This window comes from Plecotus auritus (genome assembly GCF_963455305.1).
Source record: "Plecotus auritus genome assembly, chromosome: 8".
NCBI classification, from domain to species: Eukaryota; Metazoa; Chordata; class Mammalia; order Chiroptera; family Vespertilionidae; genus Plecotus; species Plecotus auritus.
This window is the reverse complement of record NC_137782.1, coordinates 63,378,923-63,396,383: the sequence shown is the minus strand read 5'-3', so window position 1 is coordinate 63,396,383 and position 17,461 is coordinate 63,378,923. Positions and strand designations below refer to the sequence as shown.

At 49.2% G+C, this 17,461-nt stretch overlaps 1 protein-coding gene across 1 annotated transcript; it reads right to left on the bottom strand.

The window, feature by feature from the left end:
- Nucleotides 1-901: 901 nt before the first annotated feature.
- On the bottom strand, nucleotides 902-15,162 carry SUN5 (Sad1 and UNC84 domain containing 5; the record flags this gene model as incomplete). The annotated part of the gene is given in 15 exon segments (XM_080684899.1): nucleotides 902-1,033; nucleotides 2,014-2,100; nucleotides 2,606-2,773; nucleotides 3,356-3,471; nucleotides 4,439-4,517; nucleotides 9,031-9,139; nucleotides 9,705-9,739; nucleotides 11,070-11,119; nucleotides 12,366-12,427; nucleotides 13,323-13,389; nucleotides 14,395-14,469; nucleotides 14,604-14,679; nucleotides 14,683-14,703; nucleotides 14,707-14,738; nucleotides 15,126-15,162. Coding segments are annotated over 15 exon segments (1,146 nt in total).
- Between the last annotated feature and the right edge of the window lie 2,299 nt (nucleotides 15,163-17,461).

The following is a 17,461-nucleotide window of genomic DNA, read 5'->3' as shown; positions in this document are numbered from 1 at the left end:
CATCTCTCGGATGATTAGTGACTTCGAGCATGTTTTCATAGGTCTCTTGGCCTTCCTTATGTCCTCTTTCGGAAAGTGTCTATTTAGGTCCTTTGCCCATTTTTTGATTGGGTTGTTTATCTTCATTTTGTTAAGTTGTATGAGTTCTCTGTAAATTTTGGAGATTAAACCATATCTGAAATAGCATTGGGAAATATGTTCTCCCATGCAGTGGACTTTCTTGTTTTGTTGATGGTTTCTTTTGTAGGAATTCTTTATATAATCTGATTATTAATCTTTTATCAGGTATATGATTCACAAATATTTTCTCCCATTCTGTGGGTTGCCATTTTACTTGTCGATGTTATGTTTTTGATGTACAAGAGAGAAAATAAATGTTTCTTTATACCTGGAAAAACTGAGGTCCGGAGAGGGTGTGTCCTACCTAATGCCACACAGCAAATCATCTGTAAGATGCTGAAACACTCCAAGGCGGGCAGGGGTGAGATTTCCCATCTTCCACCTTATCTGGTATAACAGCCATAATACTGTCCCCATGTACTGTTGGGGAGACTGAGGCCCTGAGAGAGCTGGGTCTTGCCCAAGGTCACGCCTGAGTCAAGGGCAGAGCTCGACTTGGAGCAAGGGAGATGACTTACATACAGCCGTCAGACAGTTTGAATCCTGATGCTGCCATTTTCTGGCCATGACCTCTGGCAAGTCACTTTGTTCCTGGGAGCCTTCACTGTCCCATCTGTGAAATGGGGCCACATGGGGCTGTTGTGAGCATGCCTTTGCACCCAGTACATGATCAATAATTGCTACATCAAATGCTAGCCCACCCTTAATCTTTGGGGCCAAAGACACATAGACTTGGGCTGGGTCATGAAGAATAAACTTTAATCTCTCTCGGGGTGGGGGATCAGTTAGGCTGCTCTCTGGGTGGGGTCACAGAGCCGTGCACTCGCACGCGGTATAGGCAGGTAAAGCGTGGGTTCCCCCAGTTGCTTGATATCTTCACCTTGACTGCCCCAAAAGTCCGGGTGGGCTGGTTCTGAAAGAGAGTCACAGACATGGGGCAGTTCTCCCCTAGGCCTCAACTCTGCCTGTTCAGAAGGGCGTTTGGGAGTGGTGGGGACCCATTTCATAGGAGGGGAAACTGAGGCCCAGAGGGGGGAATGGACAGTTCCAAGGCCACATAGCAAGTCGATACTCAGGGGCTGGGATGGAAGATGCTAAGGTCGGAAGGAGAGACACACTGATTAGGAAGGTGTCCCAGCTTTGGGGCCCGGGCACCTATGTGCTGAGGGACCCTGAGCAAATGGCCATCCCTCTCTGGGCTTTAGTTCCCCACCCTGTGAAACTGGAGTGGTAACATCCATGTCCCATGGTTGCTGTGAGCATGAAATGAGATCTTGGAGCTGGACGACTTACTGGCACCTGGAACAGAGTAGATGCAGGAGACTGGACTGTCTCTGTCTCCCAGGGAATTATACAAGGGGAAACTGAGGCCCAGCGAGGGAGGGAATGACCCAGATCACGCAGACTTTGTGGTTGGATCAGGATTTGGACCAGTGTCAGCTCCCAAGCCCAGCTGTTCCACCAAGTCTCAGGGCCGTTCCAGCAGCTACTCGTCGAGTCCTACCTGTCTCCAGCTCCCTCCCCTCCAGTCCCCCCACCTATGGTTGGACCAGGTGCTGATAATGGACCGTCCAGCATGGAGATGCTACGTTGGAAGCCAGCATTCCTAGCCTGAGGGGCCCTTCCTGCTCAACATCTGCTGCCCCTGGGAGGGCTCCTGGGCAGAGGAGGGAAACCAGGAACTGCCAGAGGCTGCATGGATCTCCTCAGGGGCCCACTCTTGTCCCGGCAGCAGGTCCCTCACTCTGAGCCTCAGTTCCCTTCTTCGTCAAGTAGGTCAGTGACCATCGTGCACCTCCTGGGGCTGCTGGGAGATGAAGTGGGGTCCCCTGGGGAAAGCCTGGCACACAGTGCATTTAGTAGGTGCTCAGCAGGGCAGCTTTTCTCAGGTACCTGGAGCTGGAACGTCTGAATGATGTTTTCTGGCTGGAACTGAAACGCCCCCAGGAACACCTCCTCCCTGGGGGAGCCTTCCATGCCCTGTGGAATCAGAACCAAGAAGAAGGTGTCAGGCACAGGCAGGACCTTCAGAGAGTGCTGCCACTCTCCAGCTGAGACTTGCACACCGCCCAGGATGGGGAGCTCCCTACCTCTTTGGGGACCATTCTGCTGCAGTACAGAATAATGGATAGAAAAGAGCGCTGGCCTGGGACTCAGGAGGCTGAGGGTCCACCTCTACGCGGCCATTGACTTGTAGGATTTGGGTGTTTCCCTTACCCTTCTCCGGACCTCAGTCTCCTTATCAGTGAAATGGGTCTCTGAGAACTAAACTAGTTGTGAAAAGCTTGAGTTGACACAGAGTAACTGTTATCCCCTGTCCTTGAAGGCTGCAATCTGACCCTGACCCTGGCCATGCCCGCCTTCACAGAGCCTCACCCAGGCCCACCAGCCTGCATGAGTTGTGCAGTTTACCACAGAGCCTGGCATGCTGCCATTATGAGGCCATCCCCTAGGGAAACACTGCTCCCTGCCAGGGCTTGCTCACGTAGATGACGAAGTCCTTGGGGGCCGTGTCCAGGCTGCCCGACAGTGAGATGGTCTTGGGGATATGCTGCAGGGTGAGGTTGAACAGGTAGACCTTCTGGGCCAGTCGGATGGTCACCTGGCCGCGGTCACCCGAGAAGGCCCAGCAGTTGCCAGGTGTCACGTTGGGCTGGAGGGGCAGGTGTAAGGGAGGTTATGCTGGGTGGGTAGATGAGGACAGACTCCTCACCCCATCCTGCTCCCCTAGACCTCCTCTGCCCTCCGGGGTGAGCCAGAACCTGCCTGTCTACAAAGTTTGGCTTGAGTGCCCCCAACTCCAGGAAGCTCCCCTGACTGCAGGCAGCAAGACGAGTCTTCCCCTCAGCCCAGCGCAGTGAGGACAGGGGCCTGTTTAGGCCCTTCAGGGTTCCCTGACCCTCAGTCTTGAAGGCTGGGTGAGGCCCCTTCTAGCTAAAGCAGGTTGTCCCCCTATCCCTGTGCCTGTCTCCTGCTGCTGCCCAGTCCCCCAGTGGTCCCTGCTGTCTGCTATTGCCTCCTGCCCTTGCCCGATTTCTCCACCCCCACCCCCACCCCCACCAATTGCCACTTTTGTCTGCCTCCTGCCCTGCCCCATTGGTCTCCTGCATCAAGCCCTGCCCCTGCCCCAGGCTCCATCCCCTTTACTCTCACCCCCAACCTCTGCTTTCAGTGAAGACCCCCAGACCCCTGCCCACACCCCTGCCACTCTCCCCTTGCCCGCCATTCCCCCTGCCTCGAGGATCACGTCCGGGGGCTGTGCATAATTCCACAGCCGGATCCAGTTCCAGTAGGAGCGAGCCTTGTCGTGGTTGTATGTGGCTGATGTTTGCTCAAAGTCAATAGAGGCTCCTGTATGAAAAGTGGGGGATGGAGGGTCTCAGCTGAGCAACCCCCCACTTCTGCCTGGTGGAGGGGAGCCTCACTGATTGGGCACTGACTCTGTGTCCAATGCACTTTGGACGAGCCACTGGATCTCTCTGGACCTCAGTGTTCTCTGGGAAATAGGAATAATAATAATAATAACAATAATAGAAGGAATGATAGATAACATCCACCGCACAGGGTTGTTGTGAGGTTGAAATGAATGAATACCTCAGTGTTTGTCCAGCAGTGCCTGGCGCCGAGTCAGCCCTCACTTATGTCATTATCATTGTTATGGCTATTCTTACTAGTACATCCATTTCCCAGAAGAGAAATGGATGTAAGAATTACACCCAGTAATTCTTACACCCATTACTCCAGCCCTGGGAGGTTAAGCTGATGCCCTCTGACCCCACATCTGCTTGGGCCTGAGGGTGCCTGGGCCAGTTTGTGGCTGCTGGGCAGAGGCAATCCGCCCTGCTGGCCCCACCTCACTTCCTCCCGCATGCCCTCACTCGATCCTGCCGTGTCCTTGCAGGGGCACCTTTCAAATCGGTTCCCTTGGTCTGGAATGCTTTTTCTTCCTCACCAGGTTACAGCCCAAACGCTCCCACCTCTGCCCATCTCCCCTCCCTCCTGCCACCTGCTTTATTTTTCCAAAGCACCAATCCCCAACCGTAATTGGGCCTGTATTGGTTTTTAATGTGGTCAGTCTTCCCCACCTGGGGCAAGGGCAGCTCTGCTGAGGCTGGAGGACAGGGAGTGGGTGGAGGTGTGGTGGAGGCCCCCCCCTCCCCACATCAGCCTCCACTGAAGAAGTCCAGCTGGGGAGCAGGGTTAGCTCTGAAGATGAACTTCCCAGCAGCAGAGGGTGCACCAGACCAGCTCTGAGATCCACCCTCAGGAGAGTTTCTGAGGAAACTTGAGGTGCGCACACGGGGAGGTGATCGCTTACCGATAGACTTCAGGGCAAAGTCCGGCTTTTCAATGTAATCTCCTTGTATCATCTTCATTATTTTCTGGGCCATTTTTTGCTAAAGAGGCAGAAAACATAAGCTGTTCACTAGTGTGTTCTTACAGATCATGGTCCACAGGTGTGTTCACACCAGGTGACTGGCAGTTCTCCCCTAACTGCTTACCCTGCCTATGGAAGCCATGGCTGGTCCCCAGTCACTACCAGTATATTGTGAGGGAGCACAGGCGACACAGAGCCACCCCCTCCCACCCACTGGGTTTACGCAGTGCTTTTATCCCCACTGTGTCAGGGTGTCACACGTGGGAATGGAGTCTCAGTGAAGTTAAGGGCAGGGGCCCTGAAGTTAGACAGACTTTTACTGCTGTGGGGTGTTGGGCGGGTTACTGCACATCTCAGTCTCACTTTTCTCATCTGTAAGATGGGATGACAATCATGTCCACTCCCACTGTTGTGAGGATTAGACGTAAGAGGTACAATGTGCCAGGGCTACTTAGCACCACATACGTTCACTCTAATTTCCTCACTCTAGGAGGTATGTACTATCATCATCCCCATTTTAAAGATGAGAATACCGAGGCACAGAAGGATAACTTGTCCAAGGTCACACAGCTCATGAGAGGCAGAGCCAGGCAGTTTGGTTCCAGATTCCAGCTTTTTAGCCACTACGCTCCACTGCTGGCTCAGTATATGCTGGCTATTATTCTGACTAGACTTTTTACAGCTTTGGCAGATTGTACTTTCCCAAAATGGCTACAACAAGGTCTCCCATCCCATGCTCTTCTTTTGTGACTTTGACACTATTTCCATTGAGGTGGGACTTAATTTCTCTTCCCATAAGTCTGAGTGGGACTGTGATTATGGCAGAAGTGATGCTGTATGACTTCTGAACTAAGTCCTAAGGTGATTCAGCACTGCCTGGTTCTCTGGAGACACCAGCCGCCATGTTGTGAAGAAGCCCAGACCACATGGAGAGGCCACGTTTGGGTGCTTTAGTCAACAGCCTTGAGTTCCAATTGACAGCCAGCATCATCCAGACATGAGTTATAACACCCCCTGGTTAATTCCAGGCCCAAGTCTCGAGTCACCCCTAGCCTTCAAGTCTTCCCCACTGAGGCCCCAGACATCATGGAACACTCACAAACCATCCTTGCTTTGTCCTATCTGAATTCCTGACCCACAGAGATCTTGAACGGGAAAGTGGAGCTTATCGGAAGCCTGAGAATCCACAACTGCGGCACCCACGGAACAGCTGCGAGCCCCAGAACAACGCTCCCCAATTGGCGCAAACACACGGGTTCAGAGGAGCTCTACACTCCACCACGGAAAGGTCAGATTTCACCTGGGATAAGGAGAGAGAGAACTACATAACCAGACACCCAGAGAAGAGAGACCATGGGGAGAAAGAGAAACAGCCCGCATATGAAAGAAAAGCAGGCATCACCAGAAAAGGAAGTAAACGAAATGGAGGCAAGCAACCTTCCAGAGAATGAATTCAGAGAAATGGTCATAAGGTGGCTGAAAAGAATGGAAGACAAATTCGACAATATGAGCAAGAACCAAGAGGAAATGAAGAAGAACCAAGAAGAAATGAAAAATGACATCGCTGCTGAATTCCTGACCCACAGAATCTCTGAGCATAAGTGTCTATAGTGCTTTAAAAAAACATTTCTCATGAGAATTTTCAACTGAAAATATTCAAGAACACCTGAATTGTGAGTAATATATTTATTTTTGTAATATTCATTGCAAATTGATTTTTTAAATTAAATTCAAAATATTGTGGCATATGGGGATGGTTTCCATTTTGGACGCATGTCAGTTAACTGGTAAAATGGTTGTTTTGCACCACTAGGTTTTGGGGTGGTTTGTTATGCAGCAGTAGTAACTATAATAGGTCAGTGATTATGACTCTATTTTATTGATGTGGAAACTGAGGCTCAGAGAGGTTGGTTCCCATCCTAAAACAACATATATGATTTAATAAGTCTGGGTGGGGCCCATTAATCTGAATTTCTAACATTTTTCCAGTTAATGCTGATACTGCTGTGGGGATCACACTTGGAGAACTACTGCCTTAAAAGGAATAGCTATAGCTGCACTTCATCTGGAGGGCACTAAACCAATTATAGACACAATTAAAGACTGAGAACCCAAGCTTGCCCTTTGCAGAGAAGGCTGACACTGGGGTCAGAAACTTTGCATTTTTGCAGGGCTAGGAGACAAAATCAGAGACTTCAGAGGCCTCAAACATAGGTTAGTCTTTCCCATCAGGACATTTATCAGATTTTTGAAGCTGCATGGGTTAAGCTGAAAAACCTCTGACTGAATTTTATAAAAGTTGCAATCCAGGTCTGAACCAGGTCAATGTCTACATAGATATGATCAGTGCACTTCATTATCCTTACAAAGAAAAGGGGAAACTCTTATTGGCAGGAGTTACAATTATCTGGAGTATCTATAGTTCTTTTGTTTACAATGTCCAGAAAACACTAAAAAATTACTAGACATGAAGAAGAAAGAAAAAACAGACAATAGAAGGAGGCCACAGATAATCCACATATTGGCTTTAGCAGGCAAGGTTTTTAATATAACTATGACCAGTATGTTAAATAAAATAAAGGAAAAGATGGACAACACAGGTGAAATGTTGAAGTTTTACCATAGAATTAAAAATCTATGAAAAAGAATCAAATGTATGTTCTAGAACTAAACAATGCAATATATGAAATTAAGAACTTAATGGAAAGATTTAACAGTAGACTGAACAGAAAATAATATAAGATTATTAATTAGCTTAAAGAAATGTGAATAGAAAATATAAAAACTTAAGCAACTAGAAAAAAAGAATAAAAAAAAACAAACCAATCAAGTAATAGCATAACAGTTATGTGGTATACATTCTAAAGGTCTAGCATAGATATAATTGGAGTCCCAAGAGAGGACACAGATAATAAGGAAGAAGCAATATTTTAAGAGATAATAGCCAAGAATTTTCCAAAACTATTGAAAAATATTAATCCATAGATTCTGATAAACTCAGCATCCCCCAAGTGGGTTAAATACAGAAAACTGAGGAAAAAAAGAATATCTTACAAATTCTCATGGAGTTTGTAAAACCACACTTAAAGGACCAATAATAAAAGTTAGGCTTCTCAACAGCAATAATATAAACTAGAACACAATACTGGGCTTCCTTCAAAATTCTCAAAGGAAAGTACTTTCTACCTATAATTCTATACCCAGCCAAATTATAATCCTATCTAATAAAATAATATGCAAATTGACCGTACCTCCGCTACACCCACAAGCCATGCCCACCAGCCAATCAGGAGCAAGTATGCAAATTAACCCAACCAAGATGGCTGCAGCCACAGAGCCAACAGGAGGCTTGGGTTTCCCCGGCAATGGAGGAAGCCAAGCTTCCTGCACACCCTGGCTGGCCCAGGCCTCTGCTCAAGGCTACAAAGTTTCAATTATAGAAGATAAATAAATCCCCCAAAAAATGGCTGCAGCCACGGAGCAAGCAGGAGGCTTGGGTTTCCTTGGCAATGGAGGAAGCCAAGTTTTCTGCACACCCTGGCCGGCTGTGGACTCCACTCAAGGCTACAAAGTTTCAATTATAGAAGATAAATAAATCCCAGATCCCAGGGCCTCTGCTTGGGTTGCTGGGGGGCTTGGCCAGCCTGCAAATCACCACAGGCCCCTCACCCAGGCCGCCCCCCACCTCAAGGGAACCCCCACCCTGATCCAGGACACTCTTCAGGGCAAACCAGCTGGCCCCCACCCATGCACCAGGCCTCTATCCTATCTAATAAAAGAGTAATATGCAAATTGACCATCACTCCAACACACAAGATGGCTGCCCCCATGTGGTCAAAGATGGCTGCCCCCATGTGGACACAAGATGGCCACCACAAGATGGCCAGCAGGGGAGGGCAGTTGGGAGGGATCAGGCCTGCAGGGGAGGGCAGTTGGGAGGGACCAGGCCTGCAAGGGAGGGAAGTTGGGAGTGATCAAGCCTGCAGGGGAGGGCAGTTAGGGGTGACCAGGCCGGTAGAGTAGGGAAGTTGGGGGGGACCCAGGCCTGCAGGAGAGAGCAGTTGGGGGGGACCAGGCCTGCAGGGGAGGGCAGTTAGGGGCAATCAGGCTGACAGGGGAGCAGTTAGGCATTAATCAGGCTGGCAGGGGAGTAGTTAGGGGGTGATCAGGCTGGCAGGCAGAAGCAGTTAGGGGCAATCAGGAAGGCAGGCAGGCAAGCAGTTAGGAGCCAGCAGTCCTGGATTGTGAGAGGGATGTCTGACTGCCGTTTAGGCCCAATCCTACCAGGATCTAGCATAGATATAATTGGAGTCCCCGTGTATGAATTTCATGCACTGGGCCTCTAGTCAAGTATAAGGGTAGGATGAAGATATTTTTAAACATGCAAGTTCATAACTTATAAATTGTACCTCTTACTTCACTCTTTTTCAGGAAGTTATTGGTGAACGTGCTTCATCAAAACTTGGGATATAGGAAACAGGGCATCAAACAGAGAAGTTAGGTGTTTGGGAGTAGAATGGCCAGCATCTCACCTCATCTGACATGGCTTCCATCTCCTGGAGCTTGGCAGTGAGCTGATTTATGATACCTCGGAGAACCTGGATTTCCCCTGTGTGATGTCGCACCTTCTCCTGGTACAGCCTTACAAGGAAGGGGTGAGAACATGGATTGACTGATCTGTGGTACTATTGTCACCCTTGGCTTCTACCTTTGCCAGTCAGCCCATTAAGAACTAGCTTCACATTTTTCTACTCTCCTGGGCCTATCCCCATCTTATCTCTAAAATACTACTCATGCTCTTCCTCCTGCTTGGAATATTCTTTAACCTACCTCATTCCTTCCAAATATTCCTGAGTATTTTGTCTGCAATTAAGGATAATGCCACCAGGTAGTATCTTGTTGGTTACAATTCTTTTCAGCTGTCTTTTGCTGAGCACTAACTATAGGCCAGGAATTATTCAAGACAGTTTATATCTTCTTTAACACCCATAATTACTCAGATCCAGGTGGGTGTTATGCCTCATCTAATAAATGAGGAATCAAAGACCCAGAGAGGTAAAGTGTATTGCATGAGTTTAGCCAGGTAAAGAGTACTGGAGCAGGGATTTAAACTCAGGTTGGTCTGACTTCAGAGCCACATTGTTAGTCAATACATCCCAGGTCCTAGATATAGCTCTGGTTTTTAGGTGTTAATAGAACTTCTTACCTCAAGCTCTGCAGTGGAGTATTTATGCTGTCATCCTGGTGGGGTGTTGAGGAAGCAAGAAATCTCTTTCAGATGGTCGAATTTGGGCCCAATAGAGCTTCATCCATCCATTTTCCCACAACCATAAATCTGTTCATTCATCTACCTTCTTGTTTACTCTTTCATAATCTACCGATCTACCATCTATCCAAAATCCAATTTACCTTTCTTTTTATACATCCATCCATCCATCCATCCATCCATCCACATTCACATTCATCTATCCTCCCTTCCATCCACCATCCCATCCATTTACCCTCTTCCATCCATCTGCTCCATTTATCCAACCTTTCTCATCCCTCTATACTTCTATCCATCTACCGCACCTTATCCATGTACCCTTTCATCAATCCATTTATCCCATCCATCCATCCATTCACCATCCCAACTATCTATCCTTCCAATCAACCATCCATCCACCCACCCACCCACCCACCCACCCATATATTCCATCTGCCTCCCTACCTATTCACTTTTTCATCCATCCACTTTCCATTCATCCATTCATCCTCCAAACAGTTCCCCCAACCCTTACATCCATCACTTTCATCCTCCCATCCATTCTCTCTCCATTTATACTTCTGTGTGGCCATCCTATCATCCAACATTGATAGTGGCAACCTGGTGCCTAGTCCTGAGGTAGATATTGTGGGAATGAATGAGCTCTGCCTTCAAGGGCTGCCAGTACAGCTGGGGAAATAGTAATGATTATAGAAACTTATATTAGTGATTACGGAAAATTGGGGGAGGAGAGAGGAGAATGTGACCACCTCTGCCTGGGTGTTTCTGAAGGAAGTGACATATTAGCTGGATCTCGAAGGAGATGAAAGAGTTCATGAGAGAAGAATAAAGAGGGAGGGACAGGCTCATCAAATATCCTTTCTCTCTAGGCCTTCTGAGCCTCTTTGCAGTCCTCAGACTGGGAGCTCTTGTCATTGGTTTCCTCCTCCTTCTTCCCCAGGAACCACATAGCAAATGATCTCATCTTATTGGAGCAGAACAAACTGCCTTGAGTAGAGAGAGTCCCTGCCCTCATCATCCCATTTTATGTGGGAGCCGTGATAAAGAAGAGATGTGTTATCTCTGGGAGTGAGTGACAGGAGAGGCATTCTGGAAGAGAGAATATTGCATCTGGTCTTTGAAAGTCACGTTTTGGTACGAGAGATGGGTTCCAGGTGAATGGCATGGCAAAGGCAGAGACTTGGAGCTGGGATGAGTCAGGAATTGATTAGGATCCAGGTGTGGTGACAGTGAGAGAAGCTTACAGAGGTGACATTGACTGGGGAAGGTCAGTCAGCAGTGTGCCTGAAGAGAGCACACACTTACCTGCCAGACTTCCACTTTGGATGGTAAGTGCATCATAAACACCCAGAATCCTGTGGAGCCAGAGGAATGAGGAGGAACTATTTAAGATGAAAGTTTAAGAGCTTAGGGTCTGGAGTTAAGGCATCTAGCTTCAAATCCCAACTTTGCCCCTTGCTAACATTGTGCAACTTTGGAAGAAGTTACGTTACCTTTCTACAACTGATTTGTAAGATGGGATAATAGTGATGTCTACTTTATTACTGAATGATTTCAAAAATGCAAAGTGTCTCACATAAATCAAATAATCCATGTCTCCTCCCCTCCCCTGTCCCAATCCTATTGGGGATAATTGGCAAAGAGAAGAAAAGGAGGTAGTCATTTTATGATATCTATGTTGCCTGAAATCTTACTGTTTAAGCCATTAATAAAATCCTTCAAGCCAGCTGGCGTGGCTCAGTGGTTGACCGTCAACCTATAAACCAGGAGGTCATGGTTTGATTCCCAGTCAGGGCACATGCCCGGTTGTGGGCTCGACCCCCCAGTAGGCAGTGTGCAGGAGGCAGTCAATCAATGTTTTTATTTCTCTCTCCCTTCTCCCTTTTCCTTCTTCTCTCTCTAAAAATCAATAAAACATATATTTTCAAAAACCTTATTTGTTGGGTTAAGTGTTCTAGGAATTTCTAAGAAATCTACCCCTGTCCCCATACATTTGAGGGGAGGAAGAAGATTCCTTTGTTTGAGAAAGCAGAGCTGTAATGTGGGAGGTGGTGGTGGTGGCTGGAAGGAATTCACAGAAATCCAGAGAGAGCGAGTAATAATTATCATAACATGGTTTGGAAAAAGCTTTACGTTTTCAAAGCTTTCAAAAATATTTTTGGTCATTATTACATTTAATCCTCCCAGCAACACTCATTAGACAGATGGGAAATTGGGGCTCATAGAGGGGCTGTGTTGCCTAATCACTGCCAGAACCCCCAGTCTTTCCCTCTAGAAGTGGTTCTCAACCTTTCTAATGCCGCGACCCTTTAATACAGTTCCTCATGTTAATGAATCGTAATGTAAATATCTGTGTTTTCCGATGGTCTTAGGCGACCCTGCTAGCGGTTCTCAACCTGTGGGTCGCGACGATTCATTAACAGCAGCAAAATTATAGTTATGAAGTAGCAACTAAAATAATTTTATGGTTGGGGGTCATCACAACATGAGGAACTGTATTAAAGGGTCATGGCATTAGAAAGGTTGAGAACCACTGCCTACAGAATGGGCGAGAGCTAGGGATTCCCCCACCTGGGATGGGCCAGGGCCCTGGGGACGCACCAAAAAGAAAGAGGACCAGGACACCTGTCTTTTCCATGAGCTTCTGGAAGAGCAGTTTGCATCTGGAAGACAGAGAAGTAGTGGTCAAGGCGAGGCAGGGCTTTGCACAGGCTGGCCAGTCCCTGCCTGGCCTCCAGCTCTGCCCCACCCTGAGGGGCAGGCCCTTCTCTGGGCAGTGACACCCTCTCCAGGCTGTTGGCATGTTCCTTGGCTCCATAGCATCACAGAGGAAAGAAAGCTCTTACCCCAGCACTTGGGGCCATCAGAGGTCAATTCACTATATTGCATTCTCATCACTCACTTTCTCCATCTACATACTGTTTGTTCCCTCCTGTCTTCTCTCCTGGTGAATGCACCCTTCAGGGTTCAGCTCAAATGTCCCCTCCTGCTACAACCTCCAGACTCGCACTCCCCACACTCACACTGTTTTTGGTGTCTGCCTTCCCCACTCAACTGGAAGCTCATGAGTGGTGAGGGCCAAGGTTGAGCCAAGAGTAGGCATTAAGGAAACATTTAGCATGTAGACTTCAAGTGAATGAATGAAGTGAAAGCTCTTCAGGAATTCAGAGGAGTCTGAAGGGGCAGGAAGGGTAAAGGGAAGGGATGGGATGGACATTCCAGGCAGGAAGAACAAAGGTGTGGAGGTGGGAATAGAAAGAGTGGGTCCAGGAAGTGGGAACCATAGCCTTGCTGGCCCAATGAGTCCACAGCAGGAAGCAGAATGAGGGCAGTTCGCAAAGAAAGGTGGGTCAGAATTTCAAAGGGCTGCAGGCTGAGGTGATGGATCAATGGGGAGCCATAGTATGTTCTGGGGTGAGGGTATCAGAAAAGCCAGGTGTGGGATAGCTTGTCTGGTCTGGAGATCAAGGGGGAGGTTCAAACCAGTGAAGAGGCTGCCATGGTTACCAGCTGCATGGTTCCAACTCCTATCAGCCTTCCCTCACCTCCCCTGCTTACCTGAAGGTGTTGAATAGAACTTGGTGGACCTGAGTCCTCAGGAAGCAGGCCAGGCAGGTGATCCAGGCTGCAGAGGAGACAGAAGACCAGTGAATAGTTGCACCCTTGTTCTTATTCTCCAACGACTTGCTGACTCCCTGGGGTGTGTGTGTGAGGGGTGGGGGGAGAGGACTAGAGCTGGAAGACCCCCTCGACTTGCTAGTTGAGCCCAGGGCAACCCTGCTCTGCTTATGGTTAAGTGCCAGCTTGGAGTGAGTATGAGTCCTATAGGTGATTACTGCTCACAACTGGCAGTTAATAGATACTTAATAGTGACACAGGAGCCCTGGGATGCGTGAATGCCCATTTCTAGACACTGGGAGCTCCTCAAGGACAGGGTCCTTGTCTGGTTCATCCTGGTGCCTAGCACTGCCCAGCGTGGAGCTAGGCAAAAGCAGGAAATCAGGACGATGAGCAGGGGGAAGGAGACACAGATGGATGGAAGAAGGGGTTTGGAAGATAGATGAATAGGAAGATGGCTGAGTGGATGGGGAAAGAGAGGAAGGGTAGAAGGATGGATGGGTTGGTGACTGGATGGTTGTGAATACTAACAAAGGTGTGGATAGCTCAGTGAATGAATGGATGGAGGAGCTAATGGAATGCACGGATATAATAACAAAAGGATAGGTGGACAGATGGTTGGATACAGGACTTCGTGGATGAATACGTGGAGGGGTGGGTGGATGAACACAGAAGTAGAATACCAATCTTTAGTGGTCTGAAGTGAGGGCCAGTTGCATCACACCATTCCCATGACTTCACCAGTGTTCTCCTGACCCAGTGGCCAGGCCTCTGTCAGAGTAGGCGAGGGCTGGCAGTTAGCTCCTCCTCCAAGCTGCAAGTCTCCCTCCCTCTCCCTCTGTCCAACCACCGAAGAGATCCTGCTGGAATGACACCCCTGACACCTCTGATGGAAGACCTCCAGAGCTCAATCTGTGCTCTCTCCCTCCCCTGCAACCCAGCCCAGGCTCACACCCCCTCCCCCACCTCCAAGGTCAGCCTGGCCTGAGGCAGCTCTTCAGTATACACTTACACATACATCCCAGTATGAACTGAACCAGGCCTGGGGATGGGCCGTTGAGACGGAGTGGAAACAGGAAGGCATCATCTGTAGAGAACACAGGGCTGTCATGTCACTACTGGCTTGCGGGACATGGTGCCTGCAGACACCTGGGAGCACCTAGAGTTTGTGTGAGCACCCCTGCCCCATGCCCTGCCCCTTGCCAGGTCACCCTGGGTTGCCCATCTGACATCTCAGAGCCTCAGCCCCTTGCTGCCCATGAAGATGCCTGGGCTCCCCTCTCCCCTCCCTGCTTACTCATGTTTGGCGAGGACTCCTCTGTCACTCTGCAGGGGTTCCGGCCTCGCTGGACCGCTCTGGGGCTGACAAGATTCACAGTGGCATTTTACAATTCACAAGAAACATGGTCCCCATGTTTCAGGCTGAGAAACTGAGTTGCAGAGAAGTTTGCCCAAGACCACCAGCCTGTGAATCAGCGACAGACCTGGGTCTGCTGACCCCAAATCCAACATTGTGCTCCCAGCAATCCACTCAGTGCCTGGCACACAGTAGTAGCTCAATAAACACAGGCCGAAAGGATGCCTGCTGCACCACTTCCTGGCCGGAAGACTTGAGGAAAGCCACTGTCAAACCTCTGACCTCAGTTACTGCACCTGTAACGTGCAGGTGGTAATGCCTGTTCACCTCCAAGGAGCGGGCTGAGGGGCACCATTTTGTAAATGATAAAGGGCTGCTGTCCTCACCTCCTGGGCCTGGGATCCCTGCAGAGGTGGGCCACATCGTCGAGGGGGTCACCCAGGTCCCGGGGGCTCCTTGAGGGCCGTGGCATTGGTTTCCTTCTCTAGGATGGGGAATGGAGGGAGGCTCTCTGGGAGTTGGCGAGGAGGAACTGGCTGCAACCTCAGCCTCCTATCATTCCCTGAAAGGAGTCATGCGGAATCTGCTCGGGTCAAGTGGAGCTGTTGGCACTGTGACCTCACAGAGTATGGGGGGGGGGGTGCGGGGGAGGGGCCTACCTAGTCTCCAGCTTGGCCTTGGAACTTCCTCATTGGAGGAGCCCATTCCGACCACTTTCCACGTTTAATGTGGGGAAACGGAGGCCTCGAGACAGGAAGGGTCATGCTGGGGTCTCAGGGGCGAGGCAGGGGTGAGAGCTGAGGCTCCAATATCCAGGCCCTGCTTTTCCTTGCTCCAGACCCCTTCTTGTTCCAAGTTTCCCAGCCTTGCCACTTTCTTCGGTTGTATCTGAATACATTTTAGAACGCTGAGCGTCTCATTGGTGGGCATTTTGTGTAATATAAACTAATATATGTGTGTTGTTGTTTGAATAAAGTTCTGTTTTTTACTGGGGAAAAGCAACCGACGGCCTAGCAGAGTGGAAATGTCTGGTTTCATTTTTCCCCCCTGCCTCTGGAGAGAGCCTAACTGGGTTGTGAAGCTGAAATGAATTCACTTTGCCCCCTGGTGGCTATTGTTAAAATTGCAGGCTAAGTACCTGTGGGGAGCAGAATAATGGTTCCCCAAAGAGGCCTGTGTAGTAAAACTTGAACATGTGAATATGTTTGGTTTCATACAAAGGGCAATTAAAGCTTGCAGATGGAATGAAGGTTGCTAATCAGCTGACCTTGAGATGGGAGAATATCCTAGATCAATGGTCGGCAAACTCATTAGTCAACAGAGCCAAACATCAACAGTACAATGATTGAAATTTCTTTTGAGAGCTGAAAACCGACTTCTGCGCATGGGCCACGAAGTTTCAATCACACTGTTACATGCGCACCTGCACGTGGTATTTTGTGGAAGAACCACATTCAAGGGGCCAAAGAGCTGCATGTGGCTCGCGAGCCGCAGTTTGCCAACCACTGTCCTAGATTGTCCAGGTGGGCCCAGGGTTGTCAGGAGTCCTTATAAGTGGAAGAGGAAGGCAAGGGAGGAGAGATATGGCAGCCCGGGGAACGCTCAGCCCAGCTTGCTGGCTGTGAAGATGGAGGAAGGGGCCATGGGCCAAGGAGTGAAGGCAAGGAAACAGAGCCTCTGGAAAGGAACAAAGCCCTGCCAGTGCCCCGATTCTAGCCCAGGGAGACCCCGTTTGGACTTCTGGCCTCCAGAACTGTAAGATAGTTCGTGTTTTAAGTCACTAAGTCTGTTATTTTTATAGCAGTACTAGGAAACGAATACAGTACCCTCAAGAATATTTGGTGAAGGGGAAGCCCTGCAATGTTGCCGTTATCATTGTTACAAGGGTCTTAACAATTGTACATTCATTTATTAATTCAACAAATACTTACTAAGCACCTCAATGTTCCAGGCACTGGCTGCAGGAGTGAGCAGCTCCCATCCCTGGGGGTGAGGGTAAAGGCAGGACACCTTGCACATAGGGTGCCACTGAACGTGCTTGCTCTGCTGTAGGGAGGAGGGGCTGGTGGGAATCTCCCTCTCTTGTGTCTCCTGGCTGTCCCTCCGTGTCCCCTGTGCTGGAAATGCCGAGGAAGAGGAAGTGTTCACCCTATATTGGCTTCACCAAATATTGGCTTCTGTCAATATTTGTGCCCCTCTCCACTGAGTCTGCTGTTTGTCTCCGCTACGGTCAGGGCCAGGAGGGCTGGCCTTATGCACTGGTGAACACACGGAGGCTAGGAGTAGGGTGTTAGGGAGTGTGCAACTGGAGCTTCTCATTCCTTTGCCTATAGAATAGGATAGGGACCCTGGCTGGAGACAGGGCTGGTCCATGTGAGCTCTGGCCTCTCAAGGGAGAGCTCACTGGTGTCTGTGGGCTCTAGTGGGGACCGAGCACAGGGTGGGCCTGGGCTCTGGGCCTGGGATTTGGGCTGGTATGGAGTCAGTGGGAGCCATGGAGGACTCTGGAGAGGGGGAAGGCCCAGGTCCCTTGTATCTGTATCCCAGGTGAACCATACAGAGAAATGAAGGGGCCTTGCCTGCAGTCATGCGATCACCTCCTATGTCCACATGTATGTATACACGCAAACACACATACACTCCCAATACCATGAAGCAGTCTGCTATAAACATGTACACATACACACATGCACTTAACACCATGTACACACAGATCCACAGA